The sequence below is a fragment of the Miniopterus schreibersii genome (assembly GCF_964146895.1).
Source record: "Miniopterus schreibersii genome assembly, chromosome: 5".
NCBI lineage: Eukaryota > Metazoa > Chordata > Mammalia > Chiroptera > Miniopteridae > Miniopterus > Miniopterus schreibersii.
Window position 1 is genome coordinate 46,955,137 of NC_138106.1, and position 26,580 is coordinate 46,981,716.

The 26,580-nt window shown below is 44.4% G+C and overlaps 1 protein-coding gene across 16 annotated transcripts in view; it reads right to left on the reverse strand.

Annotated features, from left to right (window-relative positions):
- The window catches only part of KALRN (kalirin RhoGEF kinase), a gene marked incomplete at its 3' end in the record, with an annotated part of 571,907 nt that overhangs the window by 385,265 nt on the left and 160,062 nt on the right, over positions 1–26,580 (reverse strand). For all 16 annotated transcript variants that reach the window (XM_081139141.1, XM_081139136.1, XM_081139139.1 and 13 more), the window contains exons 2-3: positions 9,167–9,241; positions 1,669–1,783 (exon numbers count right to left, since the gene is read on the reverse strand). In XM_081139141.1, the coding sequence (XP_080995267.1) occupies positions 1,669–1,783; positions 9,167–9,241 (190 nt within the window). The remainder of the gene's footprint in view (positions 1–1,668; positions 1,784–9,166; positions 9,242–26,580) is intronic.

A 26,580-nucleotide genomic window follows, 5' to 3' on the forward strand; every position in this document is an offset into this window, starting at 1 on the left:
GGTTTTATGCCCGTTAGTGTACCTGGGAAAGGTGCTTTTAAAACTGTTTAGCCCCTCGATGGCTAAATCGCTAAATTACCTAGATCAATCATGGGTTATTTAACCCATCTCCTTACCCCCAAGGCAGATGGGAATACTTTCTGTACAAGAAGAGGCTTGTATTCTATTCTTCAGTTTAAAGTCTATGTACAAAGTTTAAAAGTCCTTCTTTGAATATTATCCAAATTCTCTTTGTTGGAGCTGAAAACCTTTTGTCTTTCTTCTAGTCCCCACTAGATATCATAAAGGGGAAAATACAGATACTATTCGATGTCTGTTTGTTCACAGCCTTCTGCTTGGAGCTCTTTAGGGCTCCTAGTTCTGTTCAACATCCTTCCAAGCATGTGAAGACTACTATTAAATCCCCTTTACCACCTGCCCATCACCACCCACTAATCCCTTTACACCTGTCTCCCCTGTAGCTCTTTCAAATATAGTGATTGCCTCACCTGACACCGGCTTCAAGAACTTAATCAACATGTTCAAGAAGTATCCAGGATTGCCCAGCAAAGGCAGTGCTGAATATATAGCTCCTCTCTGTAACGCACTAATTCTCCCATAAAATGCACAGGCACAAGATGAAGACTCGGAAAGCCCCAGGCATCACTTCTTATTGGCCACAACAAACACTTTCCAGGGTCCAGCCCCACAAAGATACAGAGAACAGAGTTCTCATCTCTGCGAGGATGCAGAGAGCGTGGGCATCAGTCAGGAGGACTGAGTCCCAGGCTAAGCTCTGTCACTGACACTCCACATGCAACTCTCACTTCTAGGGCGCTTCTGGCTCTCACGTTCTGTGATTCTCTGATTAGGCAGAGACTTGTCCTCTCCCTCCTTAAAGGACATAAACTAATATATATACCATGTTCTTGGCATGTCTCCTTCCACCAACTTCTATGGTCAGCACCACCTAGAAACACTCAGAAGTCAGTGTTTCTCAACCTTTTTATTTTATTATCATCATCCCTTACCCCCCCCCAAATAACTTCCTATACTTTTTTCCCTAATCATCCACACAATAAAATTTTAATACTACAACTATACCATATTTGTTTACATACTGTATATAGAGCTATGCTTAATGCAAAAAAGAGCAAGATTTTTTGCTTCCCCCAGGACCAATGCCCCTTAGTGGCACTATTACCCCCGCTGAAAATGTATGACCTTGATTGAGCTGAAGGCTGCCTCTTGAATGGTACAAGTAGAGTTATTCGACTCAAAGTCCAAAAGCCACAAACACATTCACAAGCCACAGGTTTTAAAAATAATCCAATATACAAGCCAGAGTGTAATCAGTCAGAGTTCCCATTCCCTCAAAGTAAACAGCAGCTTCCCAGCCCTCCTCCCCAGGCCAGACTCTCCGGTTCCAGGCCCTGTCCCAGTCCTCTTAGCCTGGGACCTTTACCTCTGCCCACAGATCCCACCTCCAGCTCCCACTCCATTCATATGAATCTCAGAAGTAACAATGGGAATGATGGGAATGAGATGAACAATGGCTGATGATGTTCCAGGAATCATCATAACCTACTACAAGGGCAGAAACAACCCTGGCCTCTGGCAGGGACAGAGACTCATTCCATCAGCCAGATCCCCTCTCCCATCCCCTGAGGCCATGCCCCTTCATCTTACCTTGGCACGCTGGCCAAATAGGTCACGAGTTTCCTTAGGTCTTCCTGTCTTATTCTGTCATGATTGCTGCGAGCAGGGAAGGTCAGGATGGGCCCACCTCGTTTATCACGGCCCCCTGCAGGGAGGGAGAGGAGTGAGTGTAAGAAAAACAGCCAGAAAGTATGTTGCAGAAGAAAAAGAGTTTCATCTGAGTGCTGAATGAAACATGCAGGAATATGTTGCCCAGAAAAACCTGGTCACCACTTAGGACAGGGGCATGGGACTTGAATGCGGTAACTCGTGTGACCTTGGGTGAGTCTTCTGACTTCTCTGATGCCTCATCTGCAAAATGCAATGAAAATTAAAATGACCACATTACAGGGTGGCTGCAAGGAGAGATGATGGAACATGGGGAAGCACTTTGAAAAGTTAAGCTCTTTACAGATGTGAAATTATAATGAAGGTGGTGTAACTATTCTTATTGAGAAAACAAGCCATTGAAAGTGCTATGGTCTTTGGAAATTTAACCTCCAATTCACTTCTCTTTGCAGGCTCTGTGAGGTGGAGTGCTCAGGATTAACTGACTACTGTGGTGAGAAACCCTTAAAGCATCCACTGGGTATCAATGCTGGGAGGTTTTTAGATTCATAGAAGAGACATTAAATGTTTTCTACATAACCAAGGACCCACCCCTCCCTGCCTGTCTGAGGTGCCACCTGTCCCTCCTACTGGAGGAGCACATGAATCTTTATTAGAAACAAGGACACTCAAGGTCTTAATCCCTACAAATTCACTGTACACGCTATGATTACAAATGTTTTCTAAATATCACGTTTTTTTAAAAGCTGGAAGGAGTACACTAAACTGATGAGCATTGCTGTTATTAGAAGGCTGTGATTTCACATGATTGCTTTTTCTTTCCTCTCTTTTCCAAACTTCCTGTTCACTATTTACTCTGATTTAAAAATATATTCATTAATGGGTGCTATAATTAGGAAGCAGGGCCAAGTTTCTTAGGAGAGTTAGATGGGAACGAAGCTAAGGCGCAGCAACAGGCACTAACTATTACACAAAGAAAACCTCTGAGCTGTGACCACAGACCCCCATCCTGCATGCTTGTCCGGCAGTCTCTCACAGCCTCCAGAGCGGGGGCCACAGGGAATCTCATGCAAGTGGGAGGAAGGTTGGCATGGTCATCTCAACGCTGGTCAAGAAGCTTAAAGCTTAGCCCTTGGAAAAAGGATCTCGTCCAGGGAAGGTAGAGCCTACAAGGGCTCCCACCCAAGTGTGAGTTCATGAATAATGCTTCCCTGTGACTGTGGAGTCCTGAAGTCACACAGACACAGGGGAGGCTGGACAAGAAACACCCACCCATTCCAGAATACCCCTAGAGAAAATAAGGAGGCTGCAAGGAGCAAAGGACCAAGCAAAGTCAGGGCCACCGAGACATCTGCTTGAAGGAAAACTGTTTCAGGCCCTAGACAGTTTTTGCTCAGTGGTTAGTGTTGGCCCAAGGACTGAAGGGCCCCAGGTTCAATTCCAGCCAAGGGCATGTACCTCCGTTGCAGGCTCTGCCCCAGTTGGGGCGAGAGTGGGAGGCAGCCAATTGATGTGTCTCTCCCTTTCTCTCTCCCTTTCTCTCTCTCTCTCTCTCTCTCTCTCTCTCTCTCTCTCTCTCTCTTTCTCTCTCTCTTTCACTCTTCTGCTCTCTCTGCAAAGCAATGGAAGGAATATCCTTGGGTGAGGATTTTAAGAAAAGAAAAAAACTGTTTCAGCACTCCCCAGCCCCACATCACGGCAGACTTGAGTAGATACACTGCAGAGTTGAATCCGGGCCCCCAGCTCCAGGCTTTCCACACCACAGACCCTGGTTCTTTGTATGAATAACCACCCCCAGGCTCCTCTGCCTTGGAAATAGTCCCCATCTCCCAACTGCCTTCCACCTAAAGAAAAGGAAGCAGAAGGACTGAATGGAAGATTTCCTGAGAACTGGGAGGTTCTCCCATACTCTTGACCTTCCCCTCCAGCCTTGACCTCACCTGAAAATTTTCACTCCAGTGTTTTTTTGTGTTTTTTAAAAATTGATTTTTAGAGACAGACAGACAGACATCAATTAGTTGCCTCCCTGTATGTGCCCTGACAGGGGATTGAACCCACAACCTAAGTATGTGCCCTAACCAGGAATCAAACCCGCAACCTTTTGGTATATGAGACAATGCTCCAACCAGCTGAGCCACTGGGCCAGGATTCACTTGGGTGATTTTAAACACAGCCGTTACCTTTCTTCCTGACCTTCCAGGGGCAGGTTGAGAGCAGAGCCATGGAAACAAGGGGAGCCAAGGCTGGCCTGATTGGCAAAGGCTAACTAAGGAGTTTGGAGGACTGTTGGCAGTATCCTCCCTGAGGCAGAGCCAGTTCTGTCCTTGGAGATAGAAGTTTCACAAAATCACGGCTGGGGAAGGTTCCAGATGGCAGGGGAGGGGGGTGAGGAGAGAAAGCCTGAGGTAGTACAATCCCCTCCCTTCAGGAAGTATGGATAAGGAGTCAAGAGGGGGCAGCAGGATCAAGTCAGATATTTTTCAGAAAGGAGGGGCCCTTATGAGAGTATAGGAAGAAGAGGAGAGAGCTAGAGGAAGAGAATCATTATGCTGGAAAGAGGGGGCAATGGATGGAACAAGGCCTCAGAGCAGGTACAACGGGAGGGGTCCTGCCCCTTTCCCCGTGGCCAGCTCACAGAATTCAACGAGGGAGGAGGAAACAGATAAATTATGGAGAGGGAGGAGTTCAGCCCGCATGGGGAGCACAGCTCTTTAGGTGAAACGGAGATGAGATCACCCGCCAAGGGTCCAGGTAGGCTTGAGGTGCTGGGAGAGAGGTAGAATGGGTCATTGTTGACGAGTGTCCCAGAGAACTGGGTACAATATGGGCTTAAGGGAAGGTGGGCATAGTGAGGGCTCTGTGGAAAGGCCTGGCTGTGGTGTCCATGCCAGGCTCTAACTTGAGTGAAGGCAGAATAGAGCTAAGGCCTAAAGTGAGTGGAGCAGGCCCACTGAGGGTAGAAGACATCCTACTGAATTATGAGTTCCCAGAGAAGAGGGAACAGCATCTGATACCCATATTCTCCCAACTGACAGGGGATTATCAGAAAGGGTCAAACGTAAGAGCCTAAGGCCACAGACAGACATGTCAAGGGTCAAGGTCTTGGATGTGCATGGCCATGGTAGGAAGGTGTAGGACTTTGTTGCCAAGGAGGCTGAGCAGCCACAAAGCTGTAGAACTTGATCTTAACTGATATGAGTGTTGAAGTTACAGAGGGAGATAAGCAGAGATGAAAAATGAGAACCCCCTGCTAATGTCAATGTACATCATGGGAATGGGCCCCAGAGGGTGGGAGACAAAAGTAGCCAAGTTTTGAAAAGGTGATAGAGAAGGTGGCCAGATATTCCGAAGCACCATTCCCTTGCTCATCAAGTACCTGCTGTACGTCTACTCATGCAAGGCTTTGGTGATAGAAGCTATAGGATAAGAATGTAAAGAGTAAAGAGGAAAGAGATGGATTGGTGTTCTAGAGATGGCACTGATCCCCTTCCACAGAGGCAGGAAAGTCAGGGCTGGGAAGGAGGCAAGGCTGGAAGCAGGGAGAGTTAAGGCTTCCCTGATTGAGGTGTATGAGAATGGTGCTTATATTTTTCAGGGGGATTCAGGCTCCAGTTAGGGCAAGCAGATCAGGGCAGTTTTAGGGGAAGACAAGAAAAACACATCTAAAGAATCATACCAAAGTTTGGTCCATGTAACTAGTTCTGCAGGATGTTAATGGATAACATGGTATTTTTAAGGGAATGAGGTTGTTGTGTAGTTTGGGAAATGTTCTCATGTGCTCAATGGATATGTGCTTCAAAGAACATGGCAGATCTCTAAGAGGGAGGCTATAACATGCAGTATTTCCCAAACTTATCTGAGAGTAGAACCCATTTTTCTGTTTTGAGGATCACCTCATGTGACTGTTGTTCCACGGAACACACTCTGAGAGACACAGGTCTAGAGTACAAAAGACTGTGCCACAGCAGCATAGAGTTTCCCTGGGAACAGTGATGCTGTATCTCCCACAGGATGCTGGCGGGAGATAAGACTGGCAGAGAGGGACATCAGGAGGTGGCGCAAAGGAGGGTGTGAGTGCACACGAAGATAACAGGGGAGCAATGGGGCCCTGCACAAGAAGGTTGAATAAAAGGGGCAGTGGGTACTGTGAGTGGGAGGCATAACACACAAAGGAAGCCAGAGAGAGAAAAGAGGGCCAAGGGGGAGGTTGTGAATGAAGGAGCAGGGTAGGGCCCGGGGAAAGACAAAGGCTCCATGAGGCACAGTCATAGATCCACCGCACACACGTGCACATGCTCACACGCAGAAGCTGCTGGGCTGCACTGGGTTATTTCAAATGTGTGTTCCCATGGCAGCACAGTGTTCCTGTACCCTGGCCACACCAGGGCACCAGCACAGGAGGGTGGGCACAATACAAAGTTTTGTTTCTTTGCTCATCACCTTCCTACAGTGCTTTCTTCTCAGAAAGAAATGCAACTGCTACGCTGCATTACTTAATTGTGGGTTTCTTTATTTTGTCTGATTTTTGTGTTTTATCTTCTAAAAGCTCAGGATAGGAAGAGCTTTTTTAATTTGTTGGTTTTGGTTTTGTTTTTTAGATGCAGGCAGTCATCTCCCTGGTGACTTCAGCAAACTTCCCAGGCACAGAAGGACAATGTTCCCTAAGCCCATGTGCATGAATAAGACTTACCCCAGGCTGCTTGACCAACATGGGCATGAGCTACACCCCGCCCCCCGCCCCCTGGGTCCTGCTCTGGGAAGTGTCTACCTGGCGCCTTGCTTCTGGGTGCTCCATTAGGACAACTCCCTATACTTGGGAAGCTCTTCTCTAGGGCTGCCTGGGCCCTGCCCCAAAGGTCCGACTGAATCACATAGGGAAAAAATAAACCATGAACAATCAAGCAAGAGTCGCCATGTCAAAGTGTACCATGTTTGTGTTCATATATACACCAAACTGAAATGGAACAAGATGGGGCTCAAAGTCTATGCATTTAAGTCAGGAAGGCCTCCTGGAGGAGGCAAAGTGGGGACTGACTTGGAAAGGAGAAGAGAGGCTCAGACTGGAAGAAGGTGGGGAAGGCACCGCAGGTAGAGGAAGCACTAGGCATGAGAGAATGGGAGGATTAGCAAGACACCCAGGGGACAAGGAAGACATCAGGTTGAATAGGCTCAGGCCATAAAGAAGAAGAGGAAAAGATCTAATCGGGCTCCCCAGAGGACTGTGGGCCATGTTCTGGAAGCCCAGGTGATGGGCAGCAGCAGAAGTCCGAGGTCCAGTGCTGTCAGTGGCCTCCGTGACTTCTCAAGATATTCTCTCATGCTCACCCAGCACTCAGATTCAAGTTTACAGAGGCTTTGGAGATCATCTTACCTCCGCCTCCACTCCTACTGAAATCACTGCCACGTGATCCTGCCAAGGGATCAGCCTGTGTTTCAACATCTTCAGTGACAGGGGTTCACTATCTAACAGACATACAAGCACCTAACACTAATGGGGACAGGCAGCTTCCTGGTCACCCTCTTCTAACAGCAACAGCAATAAAATACTACTACTATTACTATTATTACTATTACTAATCCTATCTAATCATAATAACATGGAAAACACACAGTACCTTACAAAGGCTTACATACACCCATCTCATACTCTGCCCTCACCTTCCACCCTGACACTGAATCATTAAGACTAATGCTTCTTCCCTCTGGTCCAGTAGGAGACATCCCCTGCTTGGTTTTTCCTCCCCTCCTCCCTTCTCTCCATCTTGGCAGTCGCCCATCAGGCAGGCCAGCACTGGCTGTGCAGTGAACCCTGCACAGTGGGACAGTACTGGCTCTTTCCCTGCGATTCCACTGCCACTCCTTGCAGATGACCGGGATCATCCAGAAACAAAAGTTCAGTCCACAAGGCTTAAGCACTTGAGCATGTTTCTTTAAATGTGATCTTTGGCTATTCACATTGCCACTCCCCCAGCCCCTGCCAAAGATTCTGATCCAGGAGGCCTGTAGGAAGCCCTAGAACTGGCACCCAGAGTGGTGCTGGTGCACCTTAGAGTTTGGCTTCAATTACATCAGGAGTCACCAACCTTTTTCTTAAAGGGCCAGACAGTAAATATTTTATGTTTGTCACCATCTATCCCTGCTGGAACTATTTTGTCACTTCTCTTTTAGTGACAAAAAAACCAATGACAACACTTGTAGTAGACTGAACAATGGTCCCCAAACATATCAGGTCCTAATTCCTGGAACTTGTAAATGTTACCTTATTTGGAAAAAGAATCTTTGCAGATGTAATTAAGTTAAGAATCTTGAGATAGGAAGATTATCCTGGATTATCAGAGTGGCCCTAAATGTAGTCACAGGTATCCTTACTGTGAAGCAGAGGGAGATGTGACACAGACAGAATTGTGGAAGGCATTGTGACTATGGAGGCAGAGATGGGAATGATGCAGCCACAAGCCAAGGAATGCTGACAGTCACCAGAGCTGGAAGAGGCAAGAAATAAACTCTTCCCTCAAACTCTGGAGGTAGCACAGCCCTGCTGATACCGATTTCAGCTTAGTAAACTGATTTGGACTTCTGCCTTCTATAACTATGAAAGAATAAATTTCTGTTGTTGTAAGCCACCAAGTTTATGGCAGCTTGTTACAGGCAGCAATAGGAAACTAATACACTACCTAAAAATATTCACATGGCTGCAATCCAATAAAATTTTATTTATAAAATACAGGCTATAGTTTGCTGACCCCTGATTTAGACTTTAAAAGCTCCAGGTGCACAAAATGGGTTAGAGAGAGAAGTCAGAAATAAATACAGGGTGTCCCCCAAAAATGTATACATAGTTTACCAGCTGATAGCGCAATTGTGAAAATGAAATGTATTTTAATAAACAATGCCATTATAATTATTCAAAGTGTGTGTATACATTTTGGGGGCACACCCTATATTTGGAAGTCATTATTCAGAAAAATAAATAAATAGATACACTCAGTTGAGTTACCTTGGCCAGGAAGGAGAAATAAGAAGGAGACAGAGAAATTTTTAATATCCTGTCCATGATCCACTCAGAGATTAACCAAATCAAACCTCTGGGAATTGTGATGTGGACAGACTCCTCCAGCTGGAACATCTCTCCGAGGGGCTTCAGTGGCTCCTGCTGGGCCCAATAGGCCTGGGAGCGTGGGTAGGGTGAGGTAGATGTGAGGTTGGGGGACATCCACCTATGATTGTAAATATCCTCCAGAACACCCAGGTGGAGCTCTCCCTTCTCTTTCTGCCTCCCTCTGTAGAGAGAAGGCGGCTGCTCTGGGCAGAAATTCCACCCCCACTTCTCTCCCGCTAACCCACAAAGAAGTGAGTGCCACACACATACACACACAACTTCTCTGGGTCCATTGCAGAGGGAAGTTCCACAGACACTCACCAGAAACGAAGGCCACTTTTTCCTTCAGGATGGGAAGGACATCAGAAGCTTTCAAACCATCATTCCGAAAAGAGCCTGTGGGACAAAAAACAGAAGAAATCAGGGTGAAAGAGGCCAGGTGGCTGAATCCCTGGGTCCCACCTTCTACCTCCGAACCCCATCATGGGCCAGAAAGCTATAGCTTGTTCAGGCCCTAGAGCCTGGCCCAATGGAACAGGATAGGGTCCACAACAGACACTTCCACACAATGCCAGGCCACAGGGGTGACCAAGGGTGAGGCCCTCCTGGTCCCTTTTAGGGAGAAGACAGTCCAAGTGATCCCCCTCCACATATACAAAGTTCCATGCCCTGGAGGCAACACCTATAGCCCTGTTGCTATGAACTTGAAGACAGAGGCTTTTTTAAAAGTCATTTTTGTACTTCTAGTATTAGCACAGTGTCTGGTATACAGTAAACAATAAATATGTGCTGAACAGGTTCACTAATTTCAAGATGGACCACAATGCCTCAAATAATTCTATTTGCCTTTCTTCTATGTGGCACAGCAACTATGAGTCTTCATTTTACAAACGGGAAAAGGAAACCACAAAAAAATCCCCAAGTGGAAAGCAAAGTTGAATGTGATACCCTTGCCCACTTCTCTCTCCCTCCCCTTCAAAGTCGCCATCATTGGTCTTCAACAAACGGGGTAGCAGACACCAATCTCCTGGGGAGAAAATGCACTCCCTTCTTCAGCAGCTCGTTCTCTGCTTACATCTCACTTCTCTGTTGAAAAGTCCTTTCTGGGGTCTAGTTGAGTTACTGTTAGGGGGTTGGAGGCAAAGGCATGGGGCTCACACTAAATGGAATACAATCATGTGACTGGAGAAACAGTAGCCTCAGGAGGCAAAGTACAACCCAGCCAGGGGTGAGATGCGTGGGAAGGGAGGACCCAGCTGCTACATACATCCCAAACTTGAGGCCAGCCCACTGTGCCCCGATTATTTCACCTGGGTACCCCGGAAGGACTTTCCGGGAAAGCCAGCCCACGCTCAGATCTCAGCTGTGTATCACCACAGGGGACATCACACAGATGGACTCCAGAAGAGAGGCACTCTGTGTGAGCTCAGTGAGACAGAACCAGAGCCCACAGATACCCATCTAGTGCCTTTCTGTACTTGGCTTACTCCCTTGCAGTACAAATGTGACAATCTACAGAGGGAGAAACGTGCTGGGCAGGCCAGTCCCACTCAGGGCCGCCTCAAGCCTAACTTGACTATTTCAAGAGATCCAAAATTGCTGGGAATTTTGACAACAAGCAGGATCAAGATCACTGGCCTAGAGAAGGGAAATGAGCCAGATGCACACTCAACCAAAGCAGGGAAGTAATATATTCCCAGAGTGCCGGTCGCCACGGTCAGACATCATACCCTAACCCCAAACAAAGTTCCTAAGTGTCTCTGACTATTTCATCTATTTCTTCCTTTTCATTTTTCACTAAGTGAAGACACTGAGCCTCTTTTTTTTCATCAGTTGCTTCTCTTCACAAGTTGGTCCATGGTACCTGGCACTGAGTAACCCACTGCAAGGCTCGCTTTGAGAAAACTGTAGGCAATCAAAGGAAAAAATAACACTATAAAAAAGAAAGTTTTAATTATAAGCATTGCTTTGTATTTTCTATCCTTAATTTCTACAGATCTTTATGCTCCGACTTCATCTTCCAACACAGGAAAGCTATTAAACCTCACTAGTAGAAACTAATTAGGATCAACACAAATTATTACAGAAATAACAAATAAACACATAGGTTTGTTTGTTTGTTTTTACCCTCATGCAAGAAGGACAAGTTTCAGCTTGCTGAAGAGTTGTATCACAAAAAATTCCCAAGTGGAAAGCAAAGTTGAATGTAATACCCTTGTAATACCTGAACAGACAAGGAACATCTTTAATTAATACATGAATTGTTTATGTAAAATTATGCTTCTACATCAAAATAGCTTATTTTCATATATGAAATGTCTTCCTATACATCAGTTTTAAAATATTCTCCTCTATATCACTAGACAAACTATTCATTTCCATAGACAAGTGATTTTTAACCACTGTGCCACAAGAATTTTTAAAACATGTAGTTCCTAACTATTTAGTCAGGGGCACTGACCTCTTTTCCCTTAGATTGTCAAATAAAAAAATGACAACAGCCAACACAACAACAGCTGTCTGGTGTGAATGAATCAAAATTATACCTATTTTTTTGTCAGATGGGCAGAAAATATATTTTTTGGTGTGCTGCAGCATTTTAGTAATCAGTTTACGTGTGCCATGAAATTTTTTAAAAGGCTGAAAATTGCTGCTATAGAAAAAAAATTGAGCCTGGCCGGGTGTGGCTCTGCGGTTGAGCATAGACCTAGGATCCAGGAGATCACAGTTCGATTCCTGGTCAGGGCACATGCCCTGGTTGTAGTCTCTATCCCCAGTGGGGGGCATGCAGGAGGCAACCGATCAATGACTCTCATCACTGATGTTTCTATCTCTCTCTCTCCCTCTCCCTTCCTCTCTCTGGAATCAATATATATTTTAAAAAGAAAAAAAAAGAAAGAAATTTGATATGAAAATCGAAACTTCAGCCCTGTCTTCTTCGAGGTTATTTACAAGTTCAAAAATAGTAAAGCCCCAAACTAATGAGATTTTAGTGTATAACAAGAATCTGAATAACCCTCTTCTCTCCTAAACTCCTGTCCTATTTTTCCACTCCTCTTCCTCCCCTCCCTGCTGTGTTAAAACATACAAGAGAGCTCTAATTCCACACAGTCCCCAGACCTTAAGGAAAAGAAGAGGGAGCTCCAAATCTCATCTGCACACCCCACTCATCTTGCCCACTGCTTCCTTCTCTACTCCAGGCTCCAGGACGTGCAATCAGGGGCTCCAGTAAATGTCAGTATCTTGGGACAGGCTGGTCTAAGATTCCTAGACCTCCTCTTTCCAGGCCAGAGTCCTCTTCCATCTAGTTCAGAGCATTGCTGTGCTATCTGCCAGGCTGTACCCACTATAACAAACCCTAAAGTGTCCAGATTTACAAAATCCTTAACTAGGAGATGATAATTTCCAACAGCAATAACAAGATATTTCACATTACAGAAAGAGTTGCTCCAGGGTCTCTTTTTAAATAAAAGCTGCCTTAGTGGTTTGAATTAAGTTTTTCATTTGCCAAAATTGAATTAAAAATAACTTTTCAACAATATATGTATCAGGTAAAGCCAAATAGAGCTAAATTAATTAGCCCACCAGCTCAGAAGTTGGTGACCTCACATAGAAAATCTATTTGCACTGGCTGAAGATCCTACGTATCAATTCCCCCAGGGCCCTTGTAAAACCAGCTGTCAGAATCTATAATAAAGGGGAAGCTCATTGAAAGCTACTCAAACAGGACCAATCAAACGACATGTTTTCACCATCAGGTACAAGTCTGGGCAGACTTCTAGTAAATGGCCAGTAAATATTTGATGAAAAAATAAATAAGTGAATGAATTGTTAACCCTTCCTAAAGTGACTTACACAAGGTCAATGGCCTCATCTGTCACACCAAGTGCTGGTGATCTGAGTAGATGATCTCCAGAGTACCACTCAGTTCTGAGACTCTTCAAATCTCTTCTTCATATTCATTAGCCTTTAAGATCCTCAGATGATCAGATCAATATGCTTTGAAAGGAAGTACCGTGAACAAATTCCCTAATGAGATTTGGTGTACTTTCAGAAGATAAAACAATTCTTCCCTGGCCTCTCAGCCCATTCATCCCCAGCAATCAGGTTAGGGATTGTGATGTTCTAGGCACATCCCCCAATTGTGCAAGTAGCCCAAGTTCCCAAACCAGGAGACTAGTGATGAAGACCTTCTGTGAGGCAGACCTGAACTGCAATTATGATCTCTGATATAAGGTATATTTGCTAGCCCAGATTATAAACTCCAGACCAACTGCACATCAGCTTCCCCCTCTAAAAGAAAAAGCCTGTTGAAACAGTAGGGCCCTTGCTAGCTCTAAAGAAAGCCTGAAAAGAAATAAAAGCCCCTAAACCCTTGGAGTTACTGCAAGGGGGGGGAGGGAGGAATCAGAGGGCATCCTCATGGACCTGACCCAATGGGAATGCTGTTTTCTCTTAGGGACAAAGGCATGCTCGACTGGCATTCAGCGCCAGTCTCACACCATTCCTGTCCTGCTGCTGGAAGAATTACCAGCCTGCTGTTCCCGTTAATTAGCAAAGTTGAAATGCACTGCATCTATTAGGGAAGCAAAGATTAGCACTGCCATTGCCCGGGGATCTGGGATCTCCAGCATGGGACTTCTCCAAGCCCCACCTTTGCCTATGCCTCACTCCAAATGCCTTGTACTTACATTGCTGCTGCCTGTTCCTTTTCACGTTGTTCTGCCACCATTCTCCATGCTGGAAAACACCAATAATCCTCACTCTGGCCCCCAGCCTCTCTGTGGCCCCTTGAGGCAACAGCAGGATTGGTGTCACACAGTCCCTGCCCATGATTTTGTGGCTCTGGGATGACAGTGAGTCCCCCAGGGTCACTGGGTGCCTTGTGCTCCATGCCTACTCCCTTCAGAAAGCAATCCCGATTTCAACAAGTAAGGAAACAAACAACTAAAGGTTGAGCATTTGGAAGTGCAAGGTGCCGGGGCACCCGTGGATTGCTCTTTACTTCCTTTGGTCTTCAGTCACATTTCTTAATTTGCACTTATTTAGAAATCACTGTGTAAGTATTCTAATGTTGCCTCAAGTGGGCCTGAGCCCTGTGTCACCACTGGGATGGTAAATTTCCCAACGCTTAGGTCTCTGCCTCCTCTTCCCACTCTGTCCTTGCGGTGTCCAGCATGGAGCCTCTGTCAGAGTGGCGCTCCACATCTAATGAGAACACAGTGCTCATCTCAGGTAATTCTCTCCCTTAGAGGGGAAACCCAATTTCTGCCCTCTGAGAGTTTCCAACCTAATAAAATACATAGCACCCATTTCCCCTGACAGCAGACTATATTAAAAAAACCTTAAGATTCTAAGATTACAACACTCCCATCCTGCTCTCAACCTGGCTGCCCCATATCCCCTATATCCTGATTGCTGGTGCCATCATCCACTGGGTTACCAAAACAGAAACCTGGGCAGCATCCTAGACTCCTCCACTCCTACATCCCAAATATTGATTCAGTTGCTCGGTTCTGCTGATTCTACCCCTTAAAACTCTATCTAATCCATCATTTCCTCTGTGCACTTCCCCTCACCTCTGGTCAAGCTGAGAATACCCTGGTTGTTCCTTGTATTCTATCACTCCTGAAAGGCATTTCTGTGTTTTCATTCTACTCCCCAATAAATGATCCTGACACCTTGAGGGGAGGACCGTGTCTTACCCACTCTTCAACCCCAGCATCTAGCGCAGTGCCTGTCACACAAAAGGGGTTCAAGGAATATTGAACTAAACCTGAGCATGCACAGACCCTAGGAAGACAGGGAGTAAGGATGGTGAGTTGGAGACGAATCATCAGGGCAGCTCCCTCACAAGGAGGTAATCTTTGAACCGGATTTTGAATAAAGGAAGGGCCATGGAATGGTACTCTGGTGGGGAGCAGCACATGCCAAGGCAGAGAGGAAGGGGCAAGCAAGCCGGATGCCAGAGACGGAGAGAGCTTACTGGCTGAACAGAAAAGCACATTTAGGGGGTGACAGAAAGGAGGGCATGGAGGTGATCTCACTCTGAACCCGATCTCTCAATAGCACAGGCTCAATAGCATAGGAAGGTGACAGCAAAGATGTGGCTGCAAGTGCCATTGGAAGCTCAGAGAGCCAGAAGCAAGGGCCAGAGCTGGGTGAAATCTGGTCCCAGAGGAAGGCTGTGAATCCAGGCAGAGCTGGACCCCGCAGGCTCTGACTCTAACCTCCACATCACATTCTACTCTATCTTCAAGGAGACAGAAGAGGATGGGACACATGGCTCCTGCTGAGATGGATGCTGGAATATGGAGGCAGGGGGAGCTGAGACTTTGTCTCTTTATCTTCTCCCTAAGTCAGAAGGTTTGCTGTGAGGTACCTCTTGGGAGCGTGCCAGGCCAGTAGCAGGTAGGGAGTTCATATAAGACCCCATGAAGGTGTGATGCCGAACTAAATCATAAAGAGACTTAAGGTCCCTTCTGTATAGGGACTAGATGGGCAAAGCCCTTGGGAGGAGACACTGTCAGCCCAGCTGGAGATGGGAGGGAACTTACTGGTGGGTAGATCTTCATCTCTCTCTGTCCTTTCTCTCCTTCCCCCTTTTCTATATTAACACAAGAGAAGGAGAGAGAGGTGGCAAGAATGAGAGGAAAAGGGTGAGAGCAGGAGAGTAAGAGCTGGAGACACACACACACACACACACACACACACACACACACACACACAGATGAAGGTTAATATCTCCTGTTTACAGACACTAATGAGCTATTGAGGAAACTGCCTGTTGGAAAACTCTTCCAGCAACTATAAACATGTCCCTTGGAGCTCTTGTTAAAACAACTACCACTGAGGCAGGAGGTGTATGCTAAGAGGAAGGAATAAATCTGTCAGAGAAAGAGACTGGGCAGCTTTGTGTCAGCAACAGAGCACATAGCACAGTATGGGGATTCACCTGCCTCTCTCCAACCTGGGGTCCATCTGCCCACTGTGAGGCCAACTCCCACACGGTCCCTCACCACTGACACCGCAAATGTCATTGCAGCCCTGGCAGCATCCTCCTTCCTTGACTGAGCTGCAGCCGTGGAGGACAGTGTAGCAGAGTTCTCCACCCTGACACAGGGCCAGGGGCCTTCTAAGAGAAGGACATGAGTCACAGCTAGCCCGATTTCAATGCTCAAGGGGAGAGGAGAAAACAAACAAACACGGGCTCCTCTTTGGCAAGTGCTAAATACTGTGCTTTTCTAAACAAACTGACAAGGTCTCATGCAACTTGAGGCAGTAGCCAGGGACTTGAGATGACAGCCAGGCTGGACAGTCTTCACACTCGGGAGAAGCAATGTCTGTCTTCTCTCAATTCTGACATGCCCTTGAACATCACTCCTCACAGTGACTGTGTTCTGCCCTGAGCTACAGTGAGCTGTGTACCTTCCCCAGGGAGCCTTCCCTAAGCCCTTCCCCACCCCCGTTGGGCTGGTTCCTCCTTCTATGTCACATGGCAGGTACATCACTGCTGTGCCATCTCCTCTGCTGCATCTGGACCCCTCACCAGACTCCAAGCTCCTGAGGGCAGGGGCTGGGTGCTTATGTCCACATCTCCAGGGCCTGCAGACAGCTGGTGCTTAATGAGTGACTCGAGGACTGACGCTCACTCATCTGCAGTGCCATGGTGCCTTCCACAAAAAAGGTGCTTAATAATTGCTGTGCCTCTTCTTCCCCTGGTCCCTCTCTGTGCTTGTTTCTACCCCCATCTCCCTCTTTCCCTCACACTCCCATGTGAACTCTAATTGAGTCCAATTTCAATATTAACTTTCTAAAGTCAATATTCGATATAAAGTCCTGGTTAATGGGCTACTTCTAAAGAGCAAAAATTTGTGACACTTACTATTGTTAACTTAGCTCCATTAAAGATCATTAATAATTAGCACTTTAAACATGTGGGTAACACCTCTCTAAGCCCAGCTAATGAGCAAACTGTTTCTGTTTATTCTTCACAAGATTTAATATTAGCTCAAGTTGAGACCTCAGCAGCAATACACACAGGCCCTCCCTCCCTCTCCGGAAAAGCTGACATCACTCAGTGTACTCTAGACACAAGAAAATAGCTACTTCAGAAGTGATTATATCTGCCCATCACTTTTTAACTGATTCTGTGCTAACTGACCAGATGGTGGTGATGGCGGAAGATTTACTGTCGTTTTGTCACACTGAGCATTATTCTTAGAAGGGTCCTCAACGTAACACAGAACATCAGCCAGTGATGAATATGAGTCAACTGTTGAACATGAGCTGTATATTTACTTTTATATCATATTTAGAGAGAGTAAGAGGTGCTCAGAGGCAGAAGATAAGTCTGTGGAAGTTCAGACATATAAAGGTCTTGTTCCTTGGGACCCTCACTCTCAGTCCCCTGCCCTCTTCCCAGTATGCCTATCAATAGTATTTTAATGTTAATTAACTTTAATTTAATCGGGGCATAATGACTTTAGTTTAAGATGAAATTATTGATTTTAGAAGCCAGCTTTGGTCTCTGGCAGGCATCCAAACATGGAATGGCCCAGCACCACCCAATGCCTCTTCCCTTCTCCCTGTTTCCCACAGCCTGAAATTCAAGTGTAGGATGCAAACAGCAGCAATGGCTGACTGCAGAGCTCAGAGTAGTGGACCCTCATGGACAACCCCTGAAGCAGTCTCTCTTGCCCCAGCCCAGAGCTCTTGCTCTCCCTGCTCCACCTCTATGCTTTCGGATTCCACAGCTGTGCCATTCTTGCCCTAGTCTCACTCCCATGCTCATCAGCGGAAGCAATGCCACAGCAACATACCAGGCACAGACTGGACACAGGCCCACCACAGACATGGCACTACAAGGGCCAAAGTAATAACCAGGGTTACAGAAGTGCAACCCAACAGGTGAGAAGGGCTACACCCAAATGTCAAATTACTGAACCAACTTTAGCAAACTAAAGCACTTTTGCTGCCTTCAAAGACACGCGTGCTGCTGTCCTTGGTCCTGAGCTAGTTGTGTAGTCTCTACTTCGAGTGGCTGCTGTCCAGCCTGTCCCAGGATATATGAACCAAATGAGAAAGACAGAGATTAAAAGGGACATTAAGATATATCGGGGAGATAAATAAATGTGAAGAACTGATGAAGGGACACAGACATGGAGAGATTACTGTAAAGAATAAAAATACTTTTTCTGGTGTTTTCAAAAAATTGCAGTAACCAAGAAAGAAAGGTCTGGGCACATCATACATACACATACGCACACACATACCTGCCATGCAAATGAGAATAGCATGAACTATGTAATACTCTGTCTTCCAATACTATGTTTAGGTTTCTGGATAAACTGGTTCACTATATCTGAGGTGGATGGGTTGGCCATAAAAAGATTCCTACAGTTTTAAGCAATTTTAAAATCTCTCCTTCAATTATTACCTTGGGTATCTAAACACTGTCCAATTCAGTTCAGTAAATATTTATTGAGCACCTATATGTGTCAGAGAAAGTTCCAGTCACTGTGGGTACAATGATAAAAAATGTAGAATTCTTAACCTGAATGGACTTTTTGTTTAGGGGAAAAAGTCAGATACATCAACATGTAATTTAATATCATGTAAGAAACACAATGATAGAGGTATATACATACATACAAGACAATCCCAAAGGGATATAAAACTTGAGCTCTAAGTGAAAGAGCAATTATTAGAGAAGAGGCAAAAGATTATGGGATCCTCAGCAAGGTCTTGGACTGGACAGGATGGTGGTAAATATTGAAGCCTCTCCAGTAGGTTTAGGGGAACAGAGAAGAGTAGCTAAGACATGGTAGTTTTTCCCCTGACCCAGACCCTCTGCAGAGATGAGTTAATGTCTGCCAGAAATAAGTAACAAAGTTCCCCTGTGGACCTAGCATAGCCAAGAGCCAGCATAAACTAGGAAATAACCAAGATCAGGAGAGTCTGATTTGTAAAGCCTGCTATTTCTTTATAAAGAAGCAATAACAATGTCAAGTGCTACATAGGAAATCAGGGATAATCAGAATATCTCATGAAGCTAGAATCCTCCTCCAGAATTATAGAAAACATGGAGCTGGGAGGTATCTGCAAAGGGTTGTCCAGGTAATTCTCAACTTTGCTCACTAGAGGACATATTAAGCCAGACATCCCAGGAGCACCCAGTAAAGTGAGCAGGCTTCTTATTCCTGTCTCAAAACTGTGTGTGGTTGGGGAGGACCATGATCCTCACAAAACTGCATGCAAATTATTGCATATATGTCCATATGTGTTATTTTTCTGAGAAGAGAATCTGTGTAATTCTAGTTTGCATCAGATTTTCAAAGGGGTTGATGACTCCCTAAATGGTTAGGAACCACTAGTCTAAGGTAAAGTCAAAACGAGACCCTGTAATTTGTCTCAAGTTCTCACCACTAGATCCTGTCACCAGCATCTGCCTCACTCATGGTGTAGTTCCTAACACTCAAGGTTTAGCTGGGACCCAATACTGTGGTTGGGCTGGCAGAGAACATAACATGAGAAGAGTAGTGATTTAGATTCCTTAGCTTGGATAAAAGGAAGCTCAGGCAGGTGGTGGGAGGCAAAGGCTGTCTACAGGATCCTATGCTCTAAGGATAAGTTTAATCAGAGGTGGTTCTGTCTTCTCTCATTATGGAGTAACTAAGGACCAGGAGAACTGAGGTTAAATGTGAAATGAGTTTTATAGATGCCGTGGCAGTACCTTTCCAGAAGTCTTCAAAACTGAACGTTCCCTTGGCCTCTAATGCCTGTCAGCAGAGGAATAACAACCTGACTCCTACTGGAATCGTAAGAGCTATTCAAGGTTAGAGCCAGCCCAACGGGTCAGCAGACTTATTTCACAAGTTCCCTTGAAGGCTGGTTCATGCAGGATAAGAAGGGGTTCTGGAGTGTTCCCAGTCAGGCAGCCATGACCAGGCATGCCTGGCCACTATTTGCTCAGCAAGCCAGTCTCTGCATGAGATGGCAAGTTCTCCCAGGGCAGGCACATCCTGAGATACAGCCCCAGGTAAAGCATTTATTAGCTGTGTGCCCTTGGACAACCTAACCTCTCTGAGTTTCTGTTTCCTCATAGAAGATAGCAGCACCTACTTCACAGGTAATGATTAAAGGAGAAAATCTGTTTGAACGCACCAGACACACAGCTGATGCTAAGCTAACATAACACTCCTTCCCTCTTCCCTGTTCATCTTGGCAGCCTTAGCATGGGGCATGGCACACAGATGCTCGATAACAAGTGTTGATTATATGAACGAACAAATGCATGAATGAACGAGTAAGCGAATGGAGTAAATTCCGAAAACAACAGCTCCCTAGCACCCTCCTCCTGCATCCAGAGGCTATGATCATGGGCACCCTTCCCACATTAATCTGTGAGCTAGTGCCTGGGGCTGTGTGTCTCATTCCTTCTTCCATGGCTCCTCTTCTCCCCTCCCCCACTCTTATGAGCTGGGTTTCAGACAAGGGTGTGCAGGTCTAGGCGGCGTTTCTGAGAAGTACCCCTACTGAAAATGCATCCCAATAGCAGATCCATCATCTAAGATTAGGTAGTCCCAACACCTTCAGAGGTCCATGAGGAGCCCCAGCTGCCTGTAGAGAGAAAGAACAGGAGGCCTAGGGGAAATCTGTGCCCTGTGGATCTTTTCCTTGGTTGGCCTGGAGCTGTCAGGCCATTGTGAATGGGGAGTTCATAGAGGAAGAAAGGCTAGAGAGATTGCAGAGCTAGGTGTGGAGGCACAGGAGAGTGGCAAAGAATATAAACTCAGGTGAGTCAGACCCTCAAATCCACCTGCTCCAAACAATACATGGCCCCAAGCTGCTAAAATTCTCTGTTCCATGCTCTCTGAAATGATTTTCTCATTAATTCTCCAATACTTAGAATTTCCTCCAATAATCTGAGCAGAGCACTTCCAGAAGGCTGTATTACCTGATCCTCTTGGCTCTTTTCCAGCTCTTGGAATACAGGGGGCCCTTGCCATGACCAGGGAGTCATGAGATTGTCTTGTCCATGAATGAGTGTGCACGTGTACTCACAACACAGCTTATATGCTACAGATTAGAATAATGTTAAGGTAGAGAGTAAAGATGTTTATTATGGCTTTATACTACTGAAAAATCTCACCAAACCTAAATGTTCAACCACAGGGGAATGACAAAATAATCCATGGTATATCCACTTTCTACAGCCATTGAATATGACACTGTACAAGAATAATTAATACCATAGGAAATTTCATGGTATATTGTGAAGTAGGGAAAACAGATTATAAAATAGCATGTAAAACCTTATTCTGTTTTTATATATACTGGGGTGTGTGTGTGTGTGTATAAAAACCACATACATACATGTACACAGTGGTTACTTCTGGAAAATGAGATGATGAGATTATGGCTGATGTTAATGTTTCTTTAATGTTTTTCACTGTCCAATTTTTCTTCTTTATTCTTGAAATAATTGTAGAAGAGCAAATTCCCTCCTTTGTATATTAATCTTCCATAAACAGGATTGTTGCATAATATTCATGCACTTTAAAAGTTTAATAACTAGATTGTTGTTATGACACCAGCTGCAAACAGCATTTTAAAAGCAAACTTATTTAAAGTTTAGAAAAACTGTGTTAGGCAGCTGTTCACTCTGCAATGCGATTCCGTGGCAAAGAAAAAATGGCTACCATTCATCACACATAAAATTGTCTTACGGCTAAAGGTACTGAAGTCCCACGAAGCTGTAAAAAGAAAATCAATTTATCATTATATGTCATTTAAAGTTTTGCCATGTATGCAAATAGGGTTTATCTCAGGAATGCACGACATTGAAGAAGACTCAAGTAAAATAAAAAGTCAAATAAAATCAACATGTCATTGGATTTAAAAAGCTAAATATTATAGCAGATATCTGTTGAATTCATCTCTAAGTACCTGTTATGTGCCAAAGGGATTTTAAACTAGACTTCCATTTGGAGGAGTTAATAGATGAAAGTAATTACCATTTTCTTGGAAAAAAGATGAATAATGGGTTGGGCTTGCCCTACTAGATATTAAAAAAGTTTTCTAACCACAATTATTAAAAGGTAGAACAGACACAAGAATTAACATACAAATGAATAGAGCCTGAGTTATAGACCTAATACAGATCTGCCATATTTAAGAACCTAATAATACGATAAGGGAAGAATCTAAAGCAGTGGGGAAAAGACATTTATTCAATAAATGGCACTGGAAAAATTCACTATGTGGAAAAGAAAAATCAGGTTAATTCTCACAACTTCATACCATACACCAAAATAAATCTGAGCAAGTTTAGAAACCCAATCTTTAAAAAACAAAAAACAAAGACAAAAAATCTTGAGAGAAAACATTCGTATTTAGCTGATCCCTAAATGAGAAAGAGCTCTTAGGCAAGAAAGCACTGAAAGAAATTGAGAAGGAAAATACTGATCGTTTTGTCTGTGGAAAATTATAAACTACACATCAAAATGTAAACAAAATTTAGAACATAAATGAAAAGCTGGAAAACATATTTACAACAACTCTGACAAAGAGAGGATTAATACTATTCCGTTTTAAAAACAGGCAGAGAATATAAATATACATTTCCAAAAAGGAGAAATGGGTAAAAAACATTAAGAAAAAGCAATTTATCTAATTAGTAATCAAGGAAATGCAAACTAAACAAGGAGATGCTTCCATTAAATCTGCAGAAATGTTGAAAAGGCAACAATCCGCCATGCTGGTGAGAGTTTGGTGTTAGCACTGCCTGCCCATATCCCTGCTAGTGAAAGTAAAATTGCTACAACCTTTCTAGAAAGCAATGGGGTAGTATGAGTCATGAATAATAATGCATACATAATTATGCATAACCAGTGACCTAGTGATTCCCATTCTAGATGTCTATCCTAACGAACTAAGGGAAAATGAGGACAAATATCTGAGGACAAGGGTTTCAAACAATACCTTTTATTGTGGTTCCAAACTGTAAACAGCCTAAACATCCAACAGTAGGGGATGAGTAAGATAAACTTGAGATAGCTATAAATGGAACACCAATCAGCCATTAAAATTTTTATTTTTGAGTAATTTATAATTTCATGGAAGAATGCTCAAGTATGTCAAGTAAAAATTAGGATACTAATGATACATGTACTATACATATGTTAGGCTGAATCATCTGAAATTGCTGAGACTAAAATGGTTTCTTACCTTCAGAAATAGCCATCTGGTCTGATCTCAAATATGAATATAATGTATTTCTGGGTTGTGGGATTATGGAGATATTTCGTTTTCTTCTTTATACACATATAGTTTCAAACTTTCTACATTGAATATGTATTAAAATTTTAAAGTTGTATAATTACATGAAGACCATAAGAAAAAAACACTCAAAACTCAAATCTATATTAAACCACTCTGCTTTCTCTTGTCTGGATTTTACAGTTCTCTGCCTCTTTGATCTCTTAATCTCCATGCTCATCTTTCCTTCAATTTATTTGCATGTTCTATAATCTGCTCTTTGAGGTTAATCCCCAGAATAAGAAGCAGAGCCCTAGAAAACATCTGACCTGGGCTGTCAGTCCCCCTTCCTCCAGGAAGCCTTCCTAGACCAGGCAGGAGGTTCATGAGATTTCTATTGCCCAGAAGTGGCCAGCTGTAGCACCACAGTCAGTAGAAGTACCACAGAAGGGGAGACAGTCTCCTTGTTGAGAATCCTCCCCACTCATGCCATTCCTTTAAAGCTGGGACTGAGGTTTCTGTCCCTGTCCTGTGGGCTCACAGGTAAAAGGTATAAGCCTACAGGCTTGGGAGAGAACAGCCAGCAGCTTGCCTACAACAGCACAGTGGTGAGAATTAATCGCAGTCACCCTGCCTGGCATCTTATGTTCTGCTGAAGTCCTCACCCACAACCTGATGAGGACTCATAACTCTTGGGGACAAGTCTACTCTCAGCACTTCTTGACTGTGCCACTCATGGGTCTTGTCTGGACCCCATGAGGTGGCAGAAAGAACACCAGACTTGGAGTCAGAAGACCTACATTCAACTCAGATTAACTTAGCAACTTTGAGGAGGCTCCTCACCCTCTCTACACTCAATTTCCTCAAGTGGATACGTCAATCCTACCCCAGTAAGGACTGAATAAATTCAAGGTAAAGCAGTTTCCAAAGTGCAAAGCCCTATACAAAAGGAAGGTATTAGCTATCATGTCTCTATTGCAGGATTTTTGTGGACGCAATTACAGATTTTATGCCTTTGTGATCTTGAAGCACACCTGTGCTTTTAGGCTTGAGCTAATGCCCTCCCACCACCACCACCATCACCGCCAACCTCAGGAGGGAGGCTGTCTCCTGCACTGGTGACAATGATCAGAGGAAACCTGGGCCATCCCATGCCTACCTACACTGCTCTGGTGTCTCAGGCCTGAGGATATAAATGCACTGGTGGTAACCCTGAACTCCTGGCAGGCATTAGTCTGCAGGGCAACTGTGGGGCTAGATGTTGGATGACTGTGTAGCTATGTTCCCATCCCCATTCAGAGAACACAGAAAACATGGTTCTCAATGTGAGGTGAGGACTGTGTCAAAATAACCAAAGGCACTTCCCTGGATTCCTACATCTCAGCACACCCACTAGGACACTCAGACAAACAAAACCTAGATAGACACTCTCAGTTCATGAAATGCCAGCCCCAGTAGAGTCCTGACACCTCTTCTAACCTCTTTCTCTTCTGAGGACTAAATGTATCCTTGCAACCCCTATAATGCATAACAAGAGGGATGTCCCCACTGGGAACGGGGTTAGGGCCTCTACCCTTCACATTTATACCAGCTTCCCAAGTAAAGCATTACTTCCCCTCACCTCCTTCTCCCACTACCCTCATCCAGAAAGGTCTAAATGTACCCATTGGCTTTACAAACAGCCCAGGCCAATGAGTTGAGCAGAGAGAACAACCTTCCTTCTCTTCAGGTCACTGAACAAAATGTTCCCCTTCCTAGAGGATCCATCAGGGGCCAGAACCAAGCAGAACCAAATGGAATGCCATAGCTAGAAAGACCTTACAGAGCCACTAGTCCTTCATTTACAGGAAGAAAAAATGTGATCCAGGGAGGGGAAGGGACTCAACATCTCATCATCATGGGTCTAGAAACCCAATCTTAGTCAAGCACTCTCATATTAAAATGCAAGAATGGGTAGATAACAATTTAGAGCTTTGCCATCAACACAGTATCCACTAGATACATGAGGCTATTTAAATTTTGATTAAATAAAATTAAAAATTCAGTTCCTCAGTCACATTAGTCACACTTGAACTAGCTAATGGTTATCATATTGGAGACAGAGAACATTTCCATCATCGCAGAGACATTCTACTGACAGTGCTCATCATTTAAATGGGTAGATATGCTACAGATGGTTAAGTTCCCTGAGGGCAGGGTCTTTGCCAAGTGCTCCCTTGGAATGTGCGAGGAATGTTCTCCATACCCCATAACCAAGACTGAATGAGTAAAAGAACAGCCCATGATCTGACCAGCAAGAGGCTGAGTCAGCAAAGACCCAGAGTTCATGAAAAACAAGTTTGCCATCCAGAGGAGCCACAGAGATGGCCACCTTGGTCTAAGCACATGAGCCTAGGGGAGAAATACGTGCCTTCTGTCTCCTCACCTCTTTTTTTCCAAAAGTGTGACAATTAACTTTTGAACTCTGATCACATTTTCCAATGGGAACCAAAGCTTTCAGTTGCCAAGCCTCATGTAGATGCCTTCGAGCCTCTCCCACTCCGGGAGGCAGCTGTGCCAAAGGCCAAGAAGAGTAAAGGAAAGGGAAGTTCTGGGGTCCCCTAATGGAAAAATATCTTCACAAAGCTAGGAGGCTGGACATTTTCAGAAGGCAATTTGAAAACTTGCATGTGCGCTCACTTTGTCGTGTCCAATCACTCTCTATCAAGGCAACAAAAAGCTGAATGGTCACACTAGAAAGCAGACCGCCGCACTATAGCAAGAAGCCAACCTGCCCCATGGCTTTTGATGTCCACAGTCTAACACACGGCAAGGCGAGAAGTCACTCAAAAGGCTGGGTAAACATTGTGTCATGAAAAAAGCCCCTTAGCAAACAGGTTTGACTTGCTCTGCTCTATTCGAAATTTTAAGTATAGCCTGGTTAAGAAAATTGCTGCTAATAAAAAATGAGTTTTAGAAATTTCTGGATGGAAAACCTCCAATAAAGACATCCCTTTAAATATAAAGTATCATTCATTAAAATGAAACCAAAGGGGAGAGAAATTAGCTGTTTACAGAGGCCAGAAAAAGACCAGGCCCTCGGGATATTTTCAACACTGAAGTATAATCTACACATGAGACAAGGAAGAGAACTATTCTGAGATCTATCGGCTCAATTAAGAATGACTGATGCAATTAACGTTTGGAGTTCATAAGCCACTCAATGAATATTCGATTTCTTGTCTATAGGCTATGGGTATAATTTTGTAGTTGTTCGCCCCTATGGTATAAAATAATTCATATTGCTATTTCAATTTTAAGACATTTTTCTTAAAACAATAAGGTTCTCTCCCGCTTTTGGAATACCCTAGACTGTTTTTCACACAAAGTATTCATCAATATCCAACTCAAAAATATGTTGCTGAGCATCACTTTTCCTCAGTTTTCCCATCTGCAAAACCTAACATGAACTTCATAGGGATATTATGAGAATT